Raw genomic sequence first — 20,060 nt, 5'->3', positions numbered from 1 at the left:
TGGTAATTAGTCTTTGGGTGGTGAACATGATGTAGTTTACACAGAAATCGAAATACAATGATGTACACCTGAAATTTATAGAATGTTATAAACCAATGTTACTGCAATAAAAATTAAAAAAACAAAAACAAAAAACAAGAAAAACCCCAAGCACTCAGAGAACCCAGCATGATGTCGTGTTTCTGGGGAGCAAGGACGAGGGATAAGACGCGCCCAGCCGCACCCCTCCAGAGATGGAGGCTGCAGGTAGGGAAGGACGCTGCCGACGACCAGGCTTAAATGAGCCCAGAGGTGAGATTGTGGTGTCCACATTTTTTTCTTAACTGTGGTAAAACACACGTAACACAAAATTTACCATCTTAACCATTTTTTGAATTCTTAAAATTATTTTTTTCCAACTTCATTGAGGAATAATTGACAAATATAATTGTGTTTATTTAAAGCGTACAATGTGAAGATTTGATACACATATACATTGTGCAAAGATGACTTCATCATTTTGAAGTGCACAGTTCAGTGGCATTAAGTACATTCAGGGTTGTGCAGCCATCCCCACTATCCATCTCTAGAACTTTCTTATACCCCCAAACGGAAACTCTGCCCCCATTGAACACTGATTCCCCATCCCCTTCCCCAGCTCCTGGTACCCACCATCTACTTTCTGTCTCTGTGAATTTGACTCCTCCAGGGACCTCCTGTGAGTGGAATCAGACAGTATCTGTCCTTCTGTGTCTGGCATATTTCACTCAGCATGATGTCTTCAAAGTTCGTCCATGTTGTACGATGTGTCAGAATTTCATTTTTCTTTTTTTTTAAAATGCTTTAAAAGCTTTTATTTAAAAATGCATTTAAAAATGCTTTTATTGCATGTCGAAATGCTCTGACCATAATTAATACTCCGCACACCGTCAGGTGCCAATCAGAGAGGGCTAGAGGCAGCGAAAGGAATGTTCTAGCACACTGGGACAGGGAGGGTTCTCAGGACTCGGTCCAGTTGTCTGAGCTCCAGGTTTTTTTTTTTACTTACTAAACTACAGAGTTTATTTGGTTTTTCCAGGATCCAGTCTAGTACACCACATTGCATTTATTTGGTCATTAATGCCTCCTTAGTCTCCTCCAATCTCTGACAGTTTCCCAGTCTTTCACGACCTTGACACTATGAGGAGTACTGGTTGGTTATTTTTTTTTTTATTGGTGTCATAATAGTTTATAACATTGTGAGATTTCAGTTGTACATTATTGTTTGTCAGTCACCATATAAATGTGTCCCTTCACCCCTTGTGCCCACTCCTTACCCCCCTTCCTCCTGGTAACCACTAATCTGTTCTCTCTGTCCACGTATTTGTTTATCTTCCACATACGAGTGAAATCACGTGGTGTTTGTCTTTCTCTGCCTAGCTTATTTCGCTTAACATAATACCCTCCAGGTCCATTCATGTTGTTGCAAATGGGACGAGTTTGCCTTTTTTATGGCTGAGTAGTACTCCATTGTATATATATATATACCACATCTTTACCCACTCATCAGTCAAGGGACACTTGGGTGGCTTCCACTTCTTGGCTATTGTGAATAATGCTGTGATGAACATAGGGGTGCATAAGCCTCTTTGAGTTGTTGATTTCAGGATCTTTGGATAAACGCCCAGTAGTGGGATAGCTGGATCATATGGTATTTCTATTTTTAGTATTTTGAGGAATCTCTATACCGTTTTCTATAGAGGCTGCACCAGTTTGCATTCCCACCAGCAGTATATGAGGGTTCCCGTTTCTCCACATCCTCTCCAACATTTGCTGTTTTTTGTCTTGGTGATTATAGCCATTCTAATGGGTGTAAGATGCTATCTTAGTGTTGTTTTGATTTGCATTTCCCTGATGATTAGTGATGTTGAACATCTTTTCATGTGCCTATTGGCCATCTGTATATCTTCCTTGGAAAAACGTTCATATCCTCTGCCCATTTCTTGATGGGGTTGTTTGTGTTTTTGTTGTTCAGCTGTGTGAGTTCTTTATATATTATGGAGATTAACTCCTTGTCAGATATATGGTTTGCAAATATTTTCTCCCAGCTGGTGGGTTGTCTTTTCATTTTGATCCTGGTTTCCTTTGCCTTGCAGAAGCTCTTTAGTCTGATGAAGTCCCACTTGTTTATTTTTCCTTTTGTTTCCCTTGTCTGTGTAGATATGGTGTTTGAAAAGATCCCTCTATGACTGATGTCAAAGAGTGTACTGCCTATATTTTCTTCCAGGAGTTTTATAGTTTCAGGTCTTACCTTCAAGTCTTTGATCCAGGGCTGGCCCCATGGCTTAGCGGTTAAGTGCTCATGCTCCGCTACTGGTGGCCCGGGTTCGGATCCCGGGCGCGCACCGACGCACCGCTTCTCCGGCCATGCTGAGGCCATGTCCCACGTACAGCAACTGGAAGGATGTGCAACTATGACATACAACTATCTACTGGGGCTTTGGGGGAAAAAAAGACGGAGAAGGATTGGCAATAGATGTTAGCTCAGAGCCGGTCTTCCTCAGCAAAAAAAAAGAGGAGCATTAGCATGGATGTTAGCTCAGGGCTGATCTCCCTCACAAAAAAAAAAAAAAAAAAGTCTTTGATCCATTTTGAGTTAATTTCTGTGTATGGCAAAAGAAAATAGTCTACCTTCATTCTTTTGCATGTGGCTGTCCAGTTTTCCTAGCACAATTTTGTGTGTGTGTGTGTGTGTGTGTGTGTGTGTGTGAGGAAGACCAGCCCTGAGCTAACATCCAATGTTAATCCTCCTCTTTTATGTGCTGAGGAAGACTGGCGCTGGGCTAACACCCGTGCCCGTCTTCCCTTACTTTATGTGGGACGCCGCCACAGCGTGGCTTGCTAAGCGGTGCGTCAGTGCGCGCCCGGGATCCAAACTGGCAAACTCCGGGCCGCCTCAGTGGAGCGCTAGCACTTAACTGCTTGCGCCGCCGGGTTGGCCCTGTCCAGCACCATTTATTGAAGGGACTTTCTTTTCTCCATTATATGTTCTGAGCTCCTTTGTCAAAGATTAGCTGTCCGTAGATGTGTGGTTTTATTTCTGGGCTTTCAGTTCTGTTCCATTGATCTGTGTGTCTGTTTTTGTGCCAGTACCATGCTGTTTTGATTACTATTGCTTTGTAGTGTATTTTGAAGTCAGGGATTGTGATGCCTCCAGCTTTGTTCTTTTTTCTCAGGATTGCGTTAGCTATTCGGGGTCTTTTGTTGCTCCATCTGAATTTTAGTATTCCTTGTTCTATTTCTGTGAAGAATGTCATTGGGATTCTGATTGGGATTGCACTGAATCTGTAGATTGCTTTAGGTAGTATGGACATTTTAACTATGTTTATTCTTTCAATCCATGAGCATGGGGTGTCTTTCCATTTCTTTATGTCATCATTGATTTCTTTCAATGACGTCTTATAGTTTTTGTTGTATAGGTATTTCACCTCCTCGGTTAAATTTACCCCTACACTTTTTATTCTTTTTGTTGCAATTGTAAACAAGATTGTATTCTTGAGTTCTCTTTCTGTCAGTTCGTTATTAGAGTATAGAAATGCAACTGATTTTTGTAAGTTGATTTTGTACTCCGCAACTTTGCCGTAGTTGTTCATTATTTCTAATAGTTTTCCAATGGCGAATTTCCTTTCTTTTATGGCTGAATAGTATTCCATTGTATAGATGGACCACATTTTGTTTATCCATCATCCCTCGATGGGCACTTGAGTTGTATCCACCTTTTGGCTATTGTGAATCCTGCCGCTATGAACATGTACCTGTTCAAACCCCTGCTTTCAATTCTCTTGGGTCTGTGCCCAGAAGCGCTGGATCATACGGTGATACTATGTGTAAATTTTTGAGGACCTACCGTATTGTTCTCCACGACAGCTACACCATTTTACATTCCCACCAGCAGTGCACGAGGGTTCCAATTTCTCCTCATCCTCACCATTACTATTTTCCTTTTTTTAAAAAAATAATAGCCATCCTAGTGGATGTGAGGTGGCCTCTCATTGGTATCACAGCTTTTTGCCTCTCCAAAGGGCAGATTGGTTCTCCATTGTCTTCAGGTGGTTCCAGATGAGAGCCCTCTCCTAGAATTTCCTCTCGATCTTCCCGTTCATGACCTTCCAGAGGTGGCAGATGTGTGTCTCTTCTCTGAGAGGCGGGAGCCCTCTCCTTCAGAGCCACGAGTCCGTCTGCATCTCAGGAAATGCCTGCCCGTCATTGCTCCACGGCTGTCTCCCCAGTTCCGGGAGTGTCGGGAAGTCCTCCCCATGCGGAGGCTGCCTTGTTGACCTTCAAGTGTCTTTGTGGGCCAGCCTCGCTTCCACTTCTCCTCCTGGCCAGCATTTTTGTCATCAGCAGCGGCCATCCTTCCTTCCCCTGCGACCTCTTGACCACACGACGGCTAAGCCACATCTGCAGCCTCCAGTCAATTCTTCACGTTCTCCCGGAGCTCCTTGCCATATCCCTGTGGATGTGCTGTTCCCCTCCTCCCTGTCCCTCTGGCTTCCTAGGAGTCACCCGGGACAAGTGTCTCTTGTGCATCTTGGGTGTCCGCTCTCTGATCCTGTCAGGACTTGTCACCTCCACTCTGTCCATTGTCCCTTCGGCAGACAGGCTGCGGGGGTGGGAGGTGACGAGGGGGACCGCACGTTGATAATTATTGAAGCTGAATGATGGACCCACGGTGGTTCGCCACATTGTACATACTCTCTCTGCTTTTGCGTATGTTTGACATTTTTCATAACAAAAGATTTCTAAAAACCCTGCATGATGTCTAGCATGACATGGCACCTGTACTTGGCTATTTCCTGAAGTCCTGAAAGTCCAGAGGTAGGTGACTAGGTAAATAAATCACCAGTTTCACCAGTTCCGCTCACCAACGTAGTCCTCTGCAGACATCAAAAAGAATGAGCAAGTGCTCTCTGAACTGACACAGAAATAGTACCAAGACGGGCCGGCCACGTGGCTTGGCCGTTGGGTGCGTGCGCTCCGCTGCTGGTGGCCCGGGTTCAGGTCCCGGGCGCGCACCGACGTGCCGCTTCTCCGGCCATGCTGAGGCCGCGTCCCACGTGCAGCAACTAGAAGGATGTGCAGCTATAACATACAACTATCTACTGGGGCTTTGGGGGGAAAATAAATAAATAAATAAAAACTTTAAAAAAAAAACAAACAGAAATAGTACCAAGACGTCTTAAGAAGAGAAACAGAGCAAGTACATTCATAGCAGCACTATCACAATCGCCGAAAGGTGGAAACAACCCAGGTCACCGTCATCTGGTGAACGGGTACACAAGCTGTGGCCCCTCCATACAGTGGAATACTATTCAGCCATAAAAAGGGATGAAGTTGCCATACGTGCTAAGATGTGCGTGACCCTCGAAATCACATGTAGTGAAAGAAAATAGATTAAAAGGCCACATAGTATATGATTCCATTTACATGAAATACCCAGAATAGGCAAATCCATAGAGACAGAAGGTAGAGTCTTGGTTGCCAAGGGCTGGGGGGAGAGAGTAAGGGGGACAGGGTTTCATTTTGGGGTGATGAAAATATCTTGGAACTAGATAGAGGTGATGGTTGCACAACATTGTGAAAGTACTTGACGCCACTGAATTGTGCATCTTAAAATGGTTAATTTTGTAATGTGAATTTTACCTTAATTTAACAAAATGGTAAAAAAAAGTGATCAGGGAGAGGCACTTACCAGGAAAATAAATTTTTATAAAGAGGAAAAAAGCAAGGACAGAACAATGTACACAGGTGCCGATGTTTGTGTTTAATGTTAAAGAGAAAAGAATACGTGTGTGTATCAGAGAGACACAGGACTCTGTTACCTCCCCCTGTCTGGGAGACTGAGGTTTGGGGGGCTGGTAGCGGCAAAGCCCAGGGGCACGGGGAAGGTTTCAGGCTGTGTGACCTGGGTTCAGATCTGTCTGTGCTCCCTTTTTTTTTTTTTTTTGGTGATGAAGATTGGCCCTGAGCGAACACTTGTGCCCTTCTTCCTCTATTTTGTATATGGGATGCCACCACAGCATGGCTTGATGTGCTGTGTGTAGGTCCGTGCCCGGGATCCAAACCCACAAACCCCAGGCCGCGGAAGTGGAGCGCACAAAGTCAACCACTACACCACCTAGCCAGCCCCCTCTCTGTGCTCTTTACTGGCTGTGGGCCTAGGGTAAGTGCCTTGGGGGCTTTATGCCTCAGTTTCCCCATCTGTACAGTAGAGATAGCAGAGCCCGCCTCAGGGGTCTGTTAGGGGTCCAGCTTGGCATGCAGTGAGCACTTGATGAACTGGGGGGGCTGTCATCCCCAGAGAACCTGACAGGGAAGCCCTTGGGGGTCCAGCTGTTCTCTCTGCCCCCCTCCTGTCCCACTCTGACCTTCTCGGGGCCATCCCGGGACCTCCGGGACCTGCCACCCTCCCAGCCTCATTCCCAGGCATCCGGCCAAACTCTCTGTGTGCATGAGCTCTGTCCTCCCCTTGCCCAGCTGCTTCCTGAGCTCAGACAAAGAGAGCTCTGTCCCCAGGCCACCCGGCCCAGGCAGGCCCAGCGCACCCCACACAGCACAGGCTGCAGGCACCCCCCGGTGCCCCCGCCATGTCTCTTTGCCCCCAGTCCTGGCCCCGTGCTCCCGGGCATGCCCTGCCCGCCCTGTCTCCATCCCTTCCTCAGGCCGCGCTAATGGACATCTGGGAGTCTCCTGGCCCTGGATGCACACAGTAGCATCCTGTCTGCAAGAGGGGCCTCTGGGGCTGCACAGAAAGTCAGAGGGGGGGCGTGTGAGGAGAAAGGGCGGATCTGGAATGACTCAGACATTCCACAATGACTGAACAGGATGACGCAGTGTGGGTGCGCAGGGCAACACGGATTGTGCCCCCATGTGACAGGGACAGGTGACAATTAATAGGAACTGGGGATGATGGAGACACAGTGTGACAGCAACAGGTGACAATGAGAGGACAGTTGACAGCAACAGGTGACAATGAGGAGACAGCTGACAGCAACAGGTGACATTATAATTTAAAAAACCCCTAGGGATTGGTCTAATGTTGGTAGGGAGGCTGTGATATTCTAATAAAGGAAAATAAGGGGACATGTATCAAAATGACAGGGGACAGTGAGGAGACAGTGTGGCAGTGAGGGATGACAGTATTAAGACAGTCTGTGACTGTGATGCCTGACAGTAGAGAGATGCTGTGACAGGAACAGTGACTGATGATGAGGCAGGAATAACACAGCAGACAGGACCTCTGCCATTGTTTTAGCCATAGGTGACTCAGATGGCCTTTCTCTAGGTCTGGGACATGCCCCCTTTATGAGGCCAACCCCACAACAGAACCTCAAGATACTGGATCCCCATTTTCCCAGCCCGCCTTGCATCAAGGTGGGGGTGCACGACCCCACACCCCTCTGCCAGGCACCTCTGCCCCCAACTTTGGTGGACGCTGGCCCCAGAGAAGTGGGGACCCTTGGAGTCCGTTCTGCCGAGAGTGGCACAGGTTTCCAGCATCCAGATCATCAAGCATCATCTGAGCCCAGGGAGTGGAGAGGGAAGGGAAAGTGTCTTTGTGGGACCAGATCTGCGGGCAATTTCGGGGCGACTCTGCTGGCTGAAGACCCCCAAGCTTGGGTCTCCAGCCTCCCAGGGAATCTGCGTGCGACCAAGAGCCCTTTCTGCCGAGACCGATTTGTCACTTGCAGTTTAAGAATCCTGACACTCTGGGTGATGGGACCGTCGTTAACGGATGACAATGTCACAGCGACAAGGTGAAGGTGTAAAGGTGACAGGAGACAACACAAATGTCACAGGCAGCGGAGTCACCAAAAAATAGCAAGGTATCCTGTTCACTGTGACAATGAGAGGATGACAGCAGGGGGTGACAGTGACAGGTGGCCCTGTAATGGGAATTTGGTGATGATGCAGTATTGACGGGGAGACTGTGACATGCTCTGCTCTTGTGACAGTCTTGGGGTGGCATTGGGATGCTGGGGGGGGTGAGAACCTAAATGTCCCTTCATGACAGTGCGATGTCACGGAGTGACTGTGTAAGTGACACTCAGAGTGACCACATCAGTCGTGGGCAGCAGTGTAGCAGACCCAGGCAGTGGTGCATTGGAAGGAAAGACGGTGTGATGGTAGTGGGGGGTGCGATGACAAGAAGCACTCACTTCTGCTGTCATGGAGAACTTTCTTGTGCACGCACATCTCCTCTGTCTTGCCCCACCCTATGGGTTCCTTCTCCCCTCGCTTCCGGAGAGCAGGGAGGGAGAATTCTAGAACTGAATCACCGCCTGACCCACCAGCCTTCCTCTGGGCTTAGCCATCGAAGCATCGGTCACACTGAGTCCCTGGTAGGGGACTGTCCCTCCCCACGTTCTGCACATCTGCTGGGCTGCTTCTGGGACACCTGGAGCCTGTCCTGTGTAGGACACACTTGTTGGCTGAAGAGCAGACCAGGCGGGACTCTGGCAGAGGAGCTTCAGAAGAGGTGACAGAAGTGTCCCTGGAAGCTGGCCCATCCCTGAGAGCCTCTGGGCCTCCCACACTGGAATCTCCACACCTCTCACTGCTGTTCCGGGGTTTCCTTCCCTGGCACACCCTCGCCACACCCAGCCACCCTTCTCACAGGCCCCGGTAACCCTGCTCCCTCGGCCACGATGACCCAAATCTTGTCCCTGAAGTTCCTCTCTGTCTCATGCCCTCGCTGCCCCCCAGATGAGGTTCTAGAACCAAGGGGCAGCCTCTGGAGGGACCTCCTTTCCTGGGAGCCCACCACAGCTCCCCTCAGAGGCGGGGGGAGCCTACTGAGGGCTCCTGGGTGCTCCTGGCTTCTGCTCACCCCTCAGCCTCCCTTGTGCCCTCCCTCCCTTTCTCCCCTCCCCCAAAGCTCTAGCCTCACTCAATTCCATACTTTCCACACTTTCTCATCTCCAGGCCTGTGACTGTGCTGTTTCCACCTCCTGTCCCTCCCTCTACTTCTCTGACTTGCTCCCTTCTACTGAGCCCTCAAGGCTCCCATCAACAGGCAGAATGCTCCTTTCCTTCCCTGTTTTTGGGGTCCCTCCCTCTGGCCCGGGAGTGGGGAGTCCGAGTCTGTCTTCTGGGACGCACACTGGGACATTATAAGAGTATCTCCCTCACAGGGTTTTTTGGTCATGAAATGAGATAACGTGTATGTAACTCTTAGCGCCAAACCTGGCACATAGGCACCCAATAAATATTAGCTCAAATTGTTATTTGATATGTATTTATTACATACCAGAAGTGCTATGATGGAGGCATGATCAGCACAATCAGCTTTGGGAATTCAATACGGTAAACTAACAATTTGGTGGTGGGGAGGAGATTTTTGAACTGGGCTTTGTCAGATGCATAGGAGTTTGCTGAGTAGACTAACAGCTTCAGGTCCAACAGTTTCTGGCCAATCCCCACCTTAAGGGTCACTGGTGGAAAATGGTGGGGAAAGCTAGAAATTTTCGCTTGGGTAGTAGGCTCCAGATAAGGGGTGTAAATTCTGAAGTTCAGCCCCTATGACAGGTGGAGAAACTGAGGCTCAGAAAGTCTAGACCTTTTGGACTCTTAAACTCTTCATTTTGAGAATCAGATGAAAAACGTGGCCCTTCTCCCCAGGAAATGCATCTGGGTTTTGCTTACATTTTTAGGGGATTCTGGCTCTTAGTCTAGTTAAGAATCCAGGCTCCAGGCGCCAGGTGAGTTTCCGAAGTTACCCTCGGAATTCTCCCTGCCCGAGGGAGGGGGGAGGCGTCTTGGGAGGACGTAAGAGGGCCTCCCAGGTGAGTCTCGAGACATCCCGGCCTGGCTGTGCTCCAGGCCGCCCCAAATCGGAGCCCCACTTCAGGGCACCGCCGGCTCAGTTTCTACCCGAAAACGCGGTCGCCGCAGCCCCTCCACGCCCTGCGCCCCCCAGCCCGCGCCAGCCCCGCCAGCCCCGCCCTGGCTCCGTGCTCCCCGGTTTCTCCAGCCCCTCCGAGTTTCACCCGGAGCCCCGGGCCCTCCCCCAGCTCCGGCCCCTCCCCCAGCCCGGGATCGGAGCCCCCGGCCCCCGCCCCGGGAGCTTCGAGGTGCAAACGCGCCCTCCCCCGACTCCTCCCGCCCGCAACTCCCCCCGAGTGGCAGCTCTTGGCTGGGAAGGCGGCGGGGTCGGCCTCTCGGCTCCGCGCTCCCGCCCCGGGCCCCCGGCGCCGCGCCCAGCCAGCCCCTCAGCGCGGAGCCCCGCGCGCCCGCCCACCGTGCCTACCTCCACGCGCGCCGGCCCGCAGGTAGGGGACGCGCGGGGCCCGCGGCGGGCGAGGGACCCGGGAGCGGGGCGCGCGGGGAGGCAGGGCGGGGAGGAGGGGGCCACGGCCAGGGCGGGGGAGGGGATTCCTTTGTTTGCAGCCGGCAGCCCCGGGCCCAGCCCCCTCCCCTCTCCGCGCTCCGCTCGGCGCCCGCTGGGGCGCGGGGACCGGTGCCGGCGGGAGGGGCTCGGGCCCGGCCCTGACCCGCAGGTGAGGGCGGAGCCGAGCGTGGTCGCGGCCCCCGGCCCTGCCCGATGGAGAGCGCGGCCCCCTCCTCGTCCCCCGAGCCCGGATCCCTCGCCGCCCGGCCCCCGCCTCCCCGCCTCCCTGCCCGTGCGGTGCGCGCCGTCCCCGCTCATTCATTCGACAAACTCCAGGGCGCGGTTGGCGGAGGCCGGGCGGGGGCCGGGTCGGGCCAGGCCGGAGACCCCCCGAGGCGACCGGGCTGGGAAGGAGGCCCCGCGGGCTCTGAGGCTGCGCCAGGCGTCCCGGGAGCGCAGACCGGCCTGGACATCTTGGAAGCAAGAAGCCGCTGCCCCTCCCCAGCTGGACCGTCTCGCCCCCGCCTCCCCGCTAAAGTTCACAAGGATCTCTCCTTTCTCCAAGGACCTTGGGACCACCTGGGTGGGCTCTCCTGTCACCCCAAGGCCCAGAGAGGGGCAGCCACGGGCCCAAGGGCACACAGCGTACTCCCCACCAGTTCCCCACCCAGGCCCAATTCTTCTCCGCCCTGGTCTGGAAAGTGGGACCTGAAAGGGGCCCCGGAAGGCCACTTGGTCGGCCTTATGTCCCTCAAGTATTTGGCTTCCATCCTGCTAACCTTTGCCTGGTCATCTCCTCCACCAGGAGTGGCCCTGTCCTCATCTCCTCCCTCCCATCTTTCCAGGTCCAAGAGCCAGCCAGCCACCTCCTGGGGGTTGGGGGGGGGCGCCCCTGATCCTCTTCCCCTCCCTCCCCTCTGCCTGGGCTTCAGCCCCCTCTCAGCCCCTCACTAACTGTGTGATGGTCTTAGTTTGCTGATCTGTGAAGTGGACACAAAAGCTGTCCCCTCCTTGCTGGGCGGAGGGGGGTGCTCTCCATTGGGAAGTTTCAGACTCTGCCTGGTGCCCCTGCTCAGTATATCCACCTGTCACCTGTCTCCCAACCCTTCCCTCCCGGCTCAGCCCTCCCGGCCAGGACTCTGGGGGTCGCCTCAATGCTCCCCACCTCCCTCCAAGTCAGCTGCCACCTCCTGGTGATTTCTTTCCTCTCTCGGCCCTCATCTGGACGCCTGCCTCAGCCTCCTCACCTGCACGCTTCCTCTGAGGCCCTACAAGCCCTTCCACACTCCATCAAACACCCATTCTGCCCTTGTTCCTCCCACTTAAAGCCCTTCAAGGGCTCTCCATTGCCCTTAACCTACAAGTAGGAGCTCCATTACACACTTATCGCTCTCACAACACTGGCCCATCCGTCCCTCTCTCTCCTCCACTCCATGCTCCACGCCCTCCTCGCCTCTGCTCTCGCTGTGCACACTGCCCCAGCACCCCTCTCTTGGGGAACTCCATCTCTGAGACATCACGCCTCCTCTGGGAAGCCTCCCCTGACTTCATGTGCTCCCGGGTCAGGGTTGGATGCTTCCCTGGGCTCCCACAGGCCCCGAGTTTCCCCATCCCGGCGGCCGCGCCACTGCTCCTGGTTCTTCTGGATGCCCCGTGGCCGAGGGCTTCTGCTGGGGTTGACTCTGCTTCCTCTCCGCAGTCTCCGAGGGACACATCGTGGTTCTGGAGGGTCTCTGCTTGGCAAGGAGAGGGGCTGGCGCTTTCACCATGGCCTGGGGCCCCCTGGCTCGGCTCCTGCTGGCCGGAACAGCCCTGTCGTGCGTGGCGGGTGTCCAGGGCCGCTGGGACGGGGCGGTGGAGGCTGCAGGCCCCGGACGTGTGCGCAGGCGTGGCAGCCCAGGCGTCTTGCAGGGGTAAGCGGTACCCGGGATGCTGAGAGGCCCCCGGGGTGTGGGTTGGGCTGAGCTGTCCTGCTGGGGGCTGGGGGTGGAGGGACGAGGCCCAGGGAACATCTAGCTGGGCAGGGGCTCACTGCCCATGTCATGCTCTCCCGAAGGCCGAATGTGTGTGGCTCTCGCTTCCACGCCTACTGCTGTCCTGGCTGGAGGACGCTGCCTGGCGGGAACCAGTGTGTCGTCCGTGAGTGCTGCTGCCTCCTGGAGGGGGGCGCGGGAGGGGACACTGGGCAGCTCTCCGACCTGTGGGCAGGACCAGCCCTGGTTACAGGTGGCCTTGGCTGGGGGCGTCTGGACGAACCACAGGAATGGCCCTTGGCTGTCCTCAGGTTCCCAGGCCACCCTGCCATGTTCGTTCCTTTGCCTTACAGCCTCTTTGTGTCTGTCTGCCTGCCTGTCTCTCTGTCTGCCTGTCTCTTTCTCTCTTGGTCTCTCTCTTTCTGTCTCCATCTCTGTCTCTGTCTCTGTCTCTCTCTCTTTTTCTTGGTCTCTCTCTCAGTATTCTCTGTCTCGCCATCTCTTGGTCTGTCCGTTTCTGTCTCTCTCTCTCTCTCTCAGTCTCTGTCTCTGTTTCTCCTCCCCGTCTCTGTCTCTGTCTCTCTCTGTCTCTGTCTCTGTCTTTTTCTGTCTCTCTGTCTCTCTCTCTCCCCATCTCCGTCTCTCTGTCTCTCCCCATCTCTGTCTCTGTCTCTCTGTGTGTCTTTTCTGTCACTCTGTCTCTCTCTGTCTCTCCCTATCTCTGTCTCTTGTCTCTCTCTCTGTCTTTTTCTGTCTCTCTCTCTCCCCATCTCTGTCTCTGTCTCTCTCAGTCTATCCCCCTCCCCAGCCTCTAGAGTCTGACTCCACTCCCCAGGAGAGCCCCCTGGCCACCATGGCCGATGCCCCAGCACCCTCAGCTTCTCTCCTTGCTGCTCAGCGGTTCTTCCCCAAAGAACCTCTCTCCCAAAGGCTCCCGCAGAAGCCTGGAGCCTTGCCCTGGGCACATACGGGGTGGGGATGGTGCCAATTCGGGTCCTGGCCCTGACTGTCACCCGCTCTGCCTGTGCCAGCTGTCTGCAGACATGCCTGCGGTGAGGGCTTCTGCTCCCGACCCAACCTGTGCGCCTGTGCCGATGGGAAGCTGGCCCCCAGCTGCGCGGTGGGCCCAGGTGAGTGGGGAGCGGCCCACAGGGGTGGGATGAGAAGGTTAGAAGTTTCTGGATGCCACTGGGAGCCTGGGCTGGTTTCGCTCAAGAACCAGAGCCAGGCCTCGCCGTCCTGGTCCCGCCGCCTTGCACGAGCATCGTGGGGCCTGTCGCCACCTTACTGTGCGTCCCTCCTCCCTGTCCTCAGGGTCGGGGTGCAGTGTGAGCTGCATGAATGGGGGCAGCTGCCGAGGGGAGTCTTGCCTGTGCCAGAGGGGCTACACGGGCACCGTGTGCGGGCAGCGTGAGTACCCCCCACGCACACCTGGGCCTGGGATCCCAGAGGGCGGGGCTCTGCTGCCACCTGCCCACACCCACAGTCACTTCTGGGACCAGGGATGGGAGGGGACACACTCATCACTGTCTTATCACTGGGTCTGGGTCAGATCATGGGGATTCCCGGGTGAAGACAGGCTCGCTAGGGGCCCAGCTCCCTCTATGCCCGGAGGACCTCAGGCCACCCTGCCCTTTCCCTCCACAGCCGTCTGTGACCGCGGCTGTCACAACGGGGGCCGCTGCATCGGGCCGAACCACTGCGCCTGTGTGTACGGCTTCATGGGGCCTCAGTGTGAGAGAGGTACCAAGCTGGGGGTGGGGAAGGGCTCTGGAGGGAAGGAAGGGGGCTTCCTGGCAGCCCTGAGATGAGTCCAGGCCCTGGGAAGGCCCAGCTGGACTGTTTCCTGCCGCCCCTGTTGCTGTGAAGGGCAGAGAAACCAGGGAAGGGAGTCAGGGAGGGCTTCCTGGAGGAAGGAATAAGGCGGAGTTCATGAGATGGACAAGCCCCTTTTTCTTGCACCCTCTCTATCAAAATGATCCCATGGGCTGAGGTGGGGGGGCGTTGGGAGACAGTTGCCAAAAACTAAGACAGTGGAAGCAATGATGTTTTGTTGGACGTGGCGGGCGAGGGGAGGGATGGAGGCAAGGACGAACCCCAGGTCTGATCTGAAAACCTGGGGGAAGGTGGTGCAGCTGGAGGGCAGGAAGGGGGGAGACCCTGAGCTCAGTGTTGGCCCAGGAGCCAGGGGGTCGTCCAGGAGGTAGCTGGACACCCAGGCCTGGGGCTGCCCCATCCACGGGGCCTGAAGCAGAGCGCACGGTTGAGGTTCACGGGGAGGAGAAAGCAGGGAGATTTAAGTGCATACGGAAACCATGGAGCCCACAGGAGGCTGAGAAGGAGAAAGCGAACAGGAGCGGGCGGCCTTGGGGATGCCCAGGCTGGCGAGACTTTTGGTTGCAGGAGCCATCAGAGTGGCCAAGGAGCCCAGGACGGCGAGGGTGGGCAGGGCCCTGGGACTGACCTCCGGGGGGAGGTGGTGGCTTGGGGAAGAGGCGCATCTGTGGTCGAAGCCAGGTCGGAGAGGGTGTATCGATGAATCAGAAGCCGGAAGGGCTGGGGGTGACCTGGGTTCGAGGGTGGGCTTGTGGGAACTGGATTTGACAAGAAGACAGAATTGGAATTTGAGCTGACAGAGGGGGAGCACCCGGGGTGGCCGAGGGGGAGTGAGGGTCAGTGGGGAGGGCGAGAGAGGAGGGGTTTGGGGTGGGTGGTGGACAGGGAAGGTCCCAGAGAGAGGCAGGGCTGGGTGCCTAGGCAGCAGTGAGTGGGGGTCCAGGGTGCTGGGTGAATTAGGCGAGATTCTGGGAAGAGAATGGCTTAGGGAGTCAGGGCCGTTGGGGGGTCTCTGTGAAGCCCCTCCTCCATACGGGGCCTGGCTTTGGCTTCTCCTTCTGGGAGTGACTTCCCTTGATTCAGTGCCAGCCCCTTGATTAGAACCATCTGGAAGATGGAGCCAGGAAGTCACATCCGGGCCCGTGCGTGGCAGGGGGTGGGGGGGGTGGGGACGGACGGGACCACCTTCTGCCGGGTGCAGGGGTCAAGGATGTGGTGTTGTGGATCCAGAGCATCTGGGCAGATGCTGGGTCCCTCCCAAATTCCAGGGGATTTGGCAGGGCCAGATGTGTGCTCAGGGACCAGAGAGGCTCCCTAGCCAGGCATCCATGGGTCCCTGCCCAGGCCTGAAGGTGGGGCAGGGCCTGGGGGAGGGAAGGCAACCCCAGATATGTCCTGGCCTCTCTTGGAGGTTGGTTGGGGAATGCTTTGGAGAGAAAGGGTTTTGAAGGGTGAATAGGAGTTTGTCGGGTAGGGAAGGGGAACAGCATGAGTAAAGGCTTGTGGTCAGGAAAAAGCCTGGTGTGTTGGTGTAGGGAGGCTGGGAAGGTGGCTGCTGCAGGGGTCCAGGTGAGAGAGGTGGAGGCCCGAGCTGGGGCTGCCGGGATGGAGATGAATGAGGCTCTGGGGCGAGGGCAGCTGAGGCCAGCTGCCCACATCCATCTGTCCTGCAGACTACCGGACGGGGCCCTGCTTTGGCCAAGTGGGCCCTGAGGGGTGCCAGCACCAGCTGACAGTCCTCGTCTGCACCAAGGCGCTCTGCTGTGCCACCGTGGGCCGGGCCTGGGGCCTGCTGTGTGAGCTCTGCCCTGCACAGCCACACCCCTGCCGCCGTGGCTTCATCCCCAATATCCACACGGGGGCCTGCCAAGGTGAATAGGGGGGTCAGCGAGTGGGGATGGAGGTCCTGGGGGCCAGGGCTGAGTGGGAGCCCTCAGCAGCCTTGGTTCCTCCCTCTGACGGGCCTCTTATTCCCTCGCAGACGTGGATGAGTGCCAGGCTGTCCCAGGCCTGTGCCAGGGGGGCAGCTGCGTCAACACTGTGGGGTCCTTTCAGTGCCACTGCCCGGCTGGACACCGGCTCAGTGAGAACAGCGCCAAGTGTGAAGGTGGCCGACGGGGAGGGGGACGACCTGGGTCTTCCTCTGTGCTCTGGGCGGCTGGGGCTCCCCTGCAAGGAGAAGGTGCGCAAGGGCTGGCGGGGGGGCCGGCTCTGATCGAGCATCTGTCTACACAGATGTGGACGAGTGTCTCAGCGTGCCGGGCCTCTGCTCTGGGGGAGACTGCACCAACACAGTCGGGAGCTACCTGTGCACCTGTCCCCGTGGGTTTGCCAGCAGCCTGGACGGCACCCGCTGCCTGGGTGAGCCGAGGGGGGTGGAGGGGCGGAGGGCGGGTAGGGGACAGGCCCCTTGCGCATCCATCTCTGCACCCCTCTGGCCCTCGGGCTCCTCTGGCCCTCCGAGCTCTGTCCTTCTGCCTTTTTTGGATCCCGGTTTCCATCCCCTCTGGCATCCTGGCTCCCTACCCAGTAGGCTTTGTGCTTTATGGACCACAGTCTGCGCACCCCTTTGGCTTTCCATCTCCATGCCCTTTAGCTCTCTCATCCCCTGGCTTGGCCTCTTGGAGGCACTGCCCCCCTCTCTGTGCCCCTCTGCCTCTCAGACTTTAGGCCCTTCTGGCTCACTGGCCACCTTTCTTGCCTCTCTGGCCCCCTGCCTCTATGCCCATCTGACCCTCTAGCCTCCATCTCTGTGCCCCTTTGACCCTCTAGCTTTCATCTCTATGCCCCTCTTGTCATCTAGCCTCCATCTGTATGCCCCTCTGGTCATCCAGCCCCATCTCTATGCCCCTCTGGTCGTCCAGCCTCCATCTCTGTGCCCCTCTGGTCGTCCAGCCCCATCTCTGTGCCCCTCTGGTCGTCCAGCCCCATCTCTGTGCCCCTCTGGTCGTCCAGCCCCATCTCTGTGCCCCTCTGGTCGTCCAGCCCCATCTCTGTGCCCCTCTGGTCGTCCAGCCCCATCTCTGTGCCCCTCTGGTCTCTAGCCTCCATTTCTGTGCCCCTCTGACCCTCTAGCCTCCATCTCTGTGCCCCTCTGACCCTCTAGCCTCCATCTCTATGCCCTTCTGACTGTCTAGTCTACATCTGTATGCCTCTCTGGTCATCCAGTCTCCATCTCTATGCCCATCTGCCCATCGGCCTCTCTAGACGCCCCCGTCTGTATGTCCCTCTTTCCACTCCCAAAGACTATTTAGGCGCGCCCATCTTCCCCCCAAGCCATGTGTTTGAGATAGGGAAACTGAGGCTCAGAGAGAGGAGGTTTGCTGAGCCAACTCAACAAGTCCAGATGCCCACACCCAGCTCCCCAGGCCCCCAGCCAGGGTGAGGTCCTCTGCGCCATGCCTTCCCCTGGATGCCCACCCTTCTGTAATCTCCCACACCCTGCCTGGCCTGGACGGGGGGACCCTTGGGCTCTCACTCCCTGTCCTGCTGTCTTGATGAGCCTGTCATTAGACTTGAGAAGTTGCCGGTGCCCAGCGGGGCCAGCCAAGAATATGGACGCTTGTGGTGGGTGATGGGCAGAGTCCTGCTTTGGGGAGGAGCGGGGCGCCTGCCAGTTCCCCAGCACCCCCCACCCCGGGCCCCTCTGGCTGGGCCTCTACCAGGCAGGGCTGGGGATATTGTGTTTGGAGTTCTGCCAGCATGCTGTGGCCAACGCCAGACCTTCTATTCCTCCACCTCGGAGGGCCACCATGGCGGCACGGAGGATCCCTCTGGGCACGTCCCCCAGACGGTGGGCACCTCTCCCAGCTACTGCTATTCAGTTGCCAAGGGCAGGTTGCCTCTGAACTTGAGGTTGGGGCTCTGTCCTGGGTTCCAGCTGTCATCGGAGCTGCTCACAAACTCTGTGACCTTGGGCCAATGGCTTAGCTTGTCTGTGCCTCAATTTCCTCATCTATAAAATGGGCATAGTGGCAGTACCCACTTCATGGAGTCATGGAGAGGATTAAATACAATTTGTGGAGTGATTTGCCCAGGGCTGTATGTAGTTGACACTCGATACACATTCACAAAGACAGGAGAACAGTGGAGTTGGGGCAGTGGCCGCTTAGTGGGGCCTGATCACAGCGGATGGTTAATAAGCAACGGCAACGTCATTTTTGTTAAAGTTCTTACGTTTGGTCTCGGTCTTCCCTGCTTCAGAGGCAGCTGCCTGGTCAGGGCCCCTGGGGTTCAGAGATCTGGCTTCCCATCCTTCCTCCCTCTTTAGCAGCTGTGTGACCTTGAATGAGTCTGTTGACCTCTCCTCATCTGGGCAGGCCCAGCCCCCCCCGGAGTGCAGAGGCGACTCCGACCCATGCATCTGGGATGTGCCCAGGTGCACGGGGTGGGGCCGGGGAGGTGGAAACTGTTGCATGTTTTCTCAGCCTGGGGCAGGGCAGGGGCGGCTGTGAGCCTGTGAGCCGCCCTCCGGGCTGGTGGGAGGGGTTTCTCCACTGTGGGCCCCCAGCCAGGATTTGTGGGATTTTAAACCTAAAAATACGCTCTTTGAGTCAGAGCCCAAGAAATCTGATCGCTGCATAAAGCCGTCTGACTTGAGGACCCGGTGGGAAGCGGAAGACTGTCCGTAGTTCTCATACCTGAGGGGCCTCTGCCTCAGTCTCCCCAGGGGCTGCAGCTGTCAATCCACCAGTCTGCCCCTCGGGGTTCCTCCTCAAATTCACAGCCTTTTAGCTTTCTCCGGAATGCCCAGGGCTGGCAGACAGAGACGCCCAGCTATAGATCCCGGCGTCCCCCCAGGGCAGCCCCCAAACCGAGAGTTTTTCCTCAGTGTAGTTGAATACTCACAGTGACGGGGAGCTTACTACCAGTGCCAGCTTTAGGTGTTGGAACGCTCTTGCTTGAATGAGCCGAAATCTACCTCCCTGGGATAATTTGGAAATCTTGGTAATAAAAGATGTCGCTCAGTGAGGATTGGCCATGTGCCAGACATCCTATGCTCTGCTTTTCATCAGGGCAACACTCTTCCGAGGTGAGGTGGATGCTCTGAGCATCCCCATTCCGTGGATGGGGAAACTGAGGCACAGAGAGGCAAGGAGACCTGTCCTGCAGGCAGTGCTGGTGGACCTGGCATTTGAACCCGGCTCTGGTAACAGACCTGCCCTGCTTTCGTTGCAGACCACCGGGCTGGCACCTGCTTCTCGGCTCTGATCGTGGGCCGCTGTGCTGGGGACCTCGCCGGCCACTACACTCACAGGCAGTGCTGCTGTGACAAGGGCAGGTGCTGGGCAGCTGGCCCGACCCCTGAGCTGTGTCCTTCGCGGGGCTCTGGTGAGTGGCCTGGGGCTGCCTCCCGTCCTCCTCGGCCCCCAGGGCTCCGCCTGCAGCTTGGGGCCCCGGGGCACGCTGAGGGCTGGCCTCAGACCCTGCCTCCTTGCAGATGAGTTCCAGCGACTGTGCGCCCAGGGGCTCCCGCTGCTGCCCTCCTACCCCGGCCCCTTCCCTGGCCTCCCCGGCTTCGGATCCAACGGCGCAGTTCCTGGCCTTGGGCCGGCGCGGCACAGCCCCCACGGCTCCAGTGGCCGTGGGGTTCCCAGCCTGGGCCTCGGCGACGCCAACATTGGTGAGGCCTGGGACCTGGGAGGAGGGGTCCAAGACCTGGGGGAGGGGGTCCAGGCCTTTGGAGTGGGGGGTCCTGGCCTGGGCAGTAGGGATGAAAGTACCCATAGTGGTCTGGGGGCAGGGGTCGATTGGGGATCTGGGCCTCAGAAGTCAGGGTTTGGGCCATGGGGGGGGTCTGGGCTCAGGGTGGTAGTCTAGGGCTGGGGTGGGGGATCTGTGCTTCTCTGAGCCTGGGGTGGGAGTCTGGGCCCAGGGTAGGGTTCTAGATCTGTGGTGGGGGT

General features: G+C 56.3%; 1 protein-coding gene across 1 annotated transcript in view; it reads left to right on the top strand.

Annotated features, from left to right (window-relative positions):
• FBN3 (fibrillin 3) overlaps window positions 1–20,060 on the top strand; it is a 111,597-nt gene that overhangs the window by 39,868 nt on the left and 51,669 nt on the right. Inside the window, exons 3-13 of the mRNA XM_087425290.1 lie at window positions 9,804–10,289; window positions 12,048–12,261; window positions 12,405–12,487; window positions 13,353–13,451; window positions 13,636–13,731; window positions 13,969–14,064; window positions 15,831–16,028; window positions 16,139–16,264; window positions 16,393–16,518; window positions 19,336–19,488; window positions 19,598–19,780. Coding sequence (XP_087281416.1) covers window positions 9,804–10,289; window positions 12,048–12,261; window positions 12,405–12,487; window positions 13,353–13,451; window positions 13,636–13,731; window positions 13,969–14,064; window positions 15,831–16,028; window positions 16,139–16,264; window positions 16,393–16,518; window positions 19,336–19,488; window positions 19,598–19,780 — 1,860 coding nt within the window. The remainder of the gene's footprint in view (window positions 1–9,803; window positions 10,290–12,047; window positions 12,262–12,404; window positions 12,488–13,352; window positions 13,452–13,635; window positions 13,732–13,968; window positions 14,065–15,830; window positions 16,029–16,138; window positions 16,265–16,392; window positions 16,519–19,335; window positions 19,489–19,597; window positions 19,781–20,060) is intronic.

The sequence above is a fragment of the Ceratotherium simum genome, chromosome 39, assembly GCF_057802395.1.
Source record: "Ceratotherium simum simum isolate JZ-2026a chromosome 39, ASM5780239v1, whole genome shotgun sequence".
NCBI lineage: Eukaryota > Metazoa > Chordata > Mammalia > Perissodactyla > Rhinocerotidae > Ceratotherium > Ceratotherium simum.
Note: the sequence above shows the minus strand (reverse complement) of the source record. Positions and strands in the feature narration are given on the sequence as shown.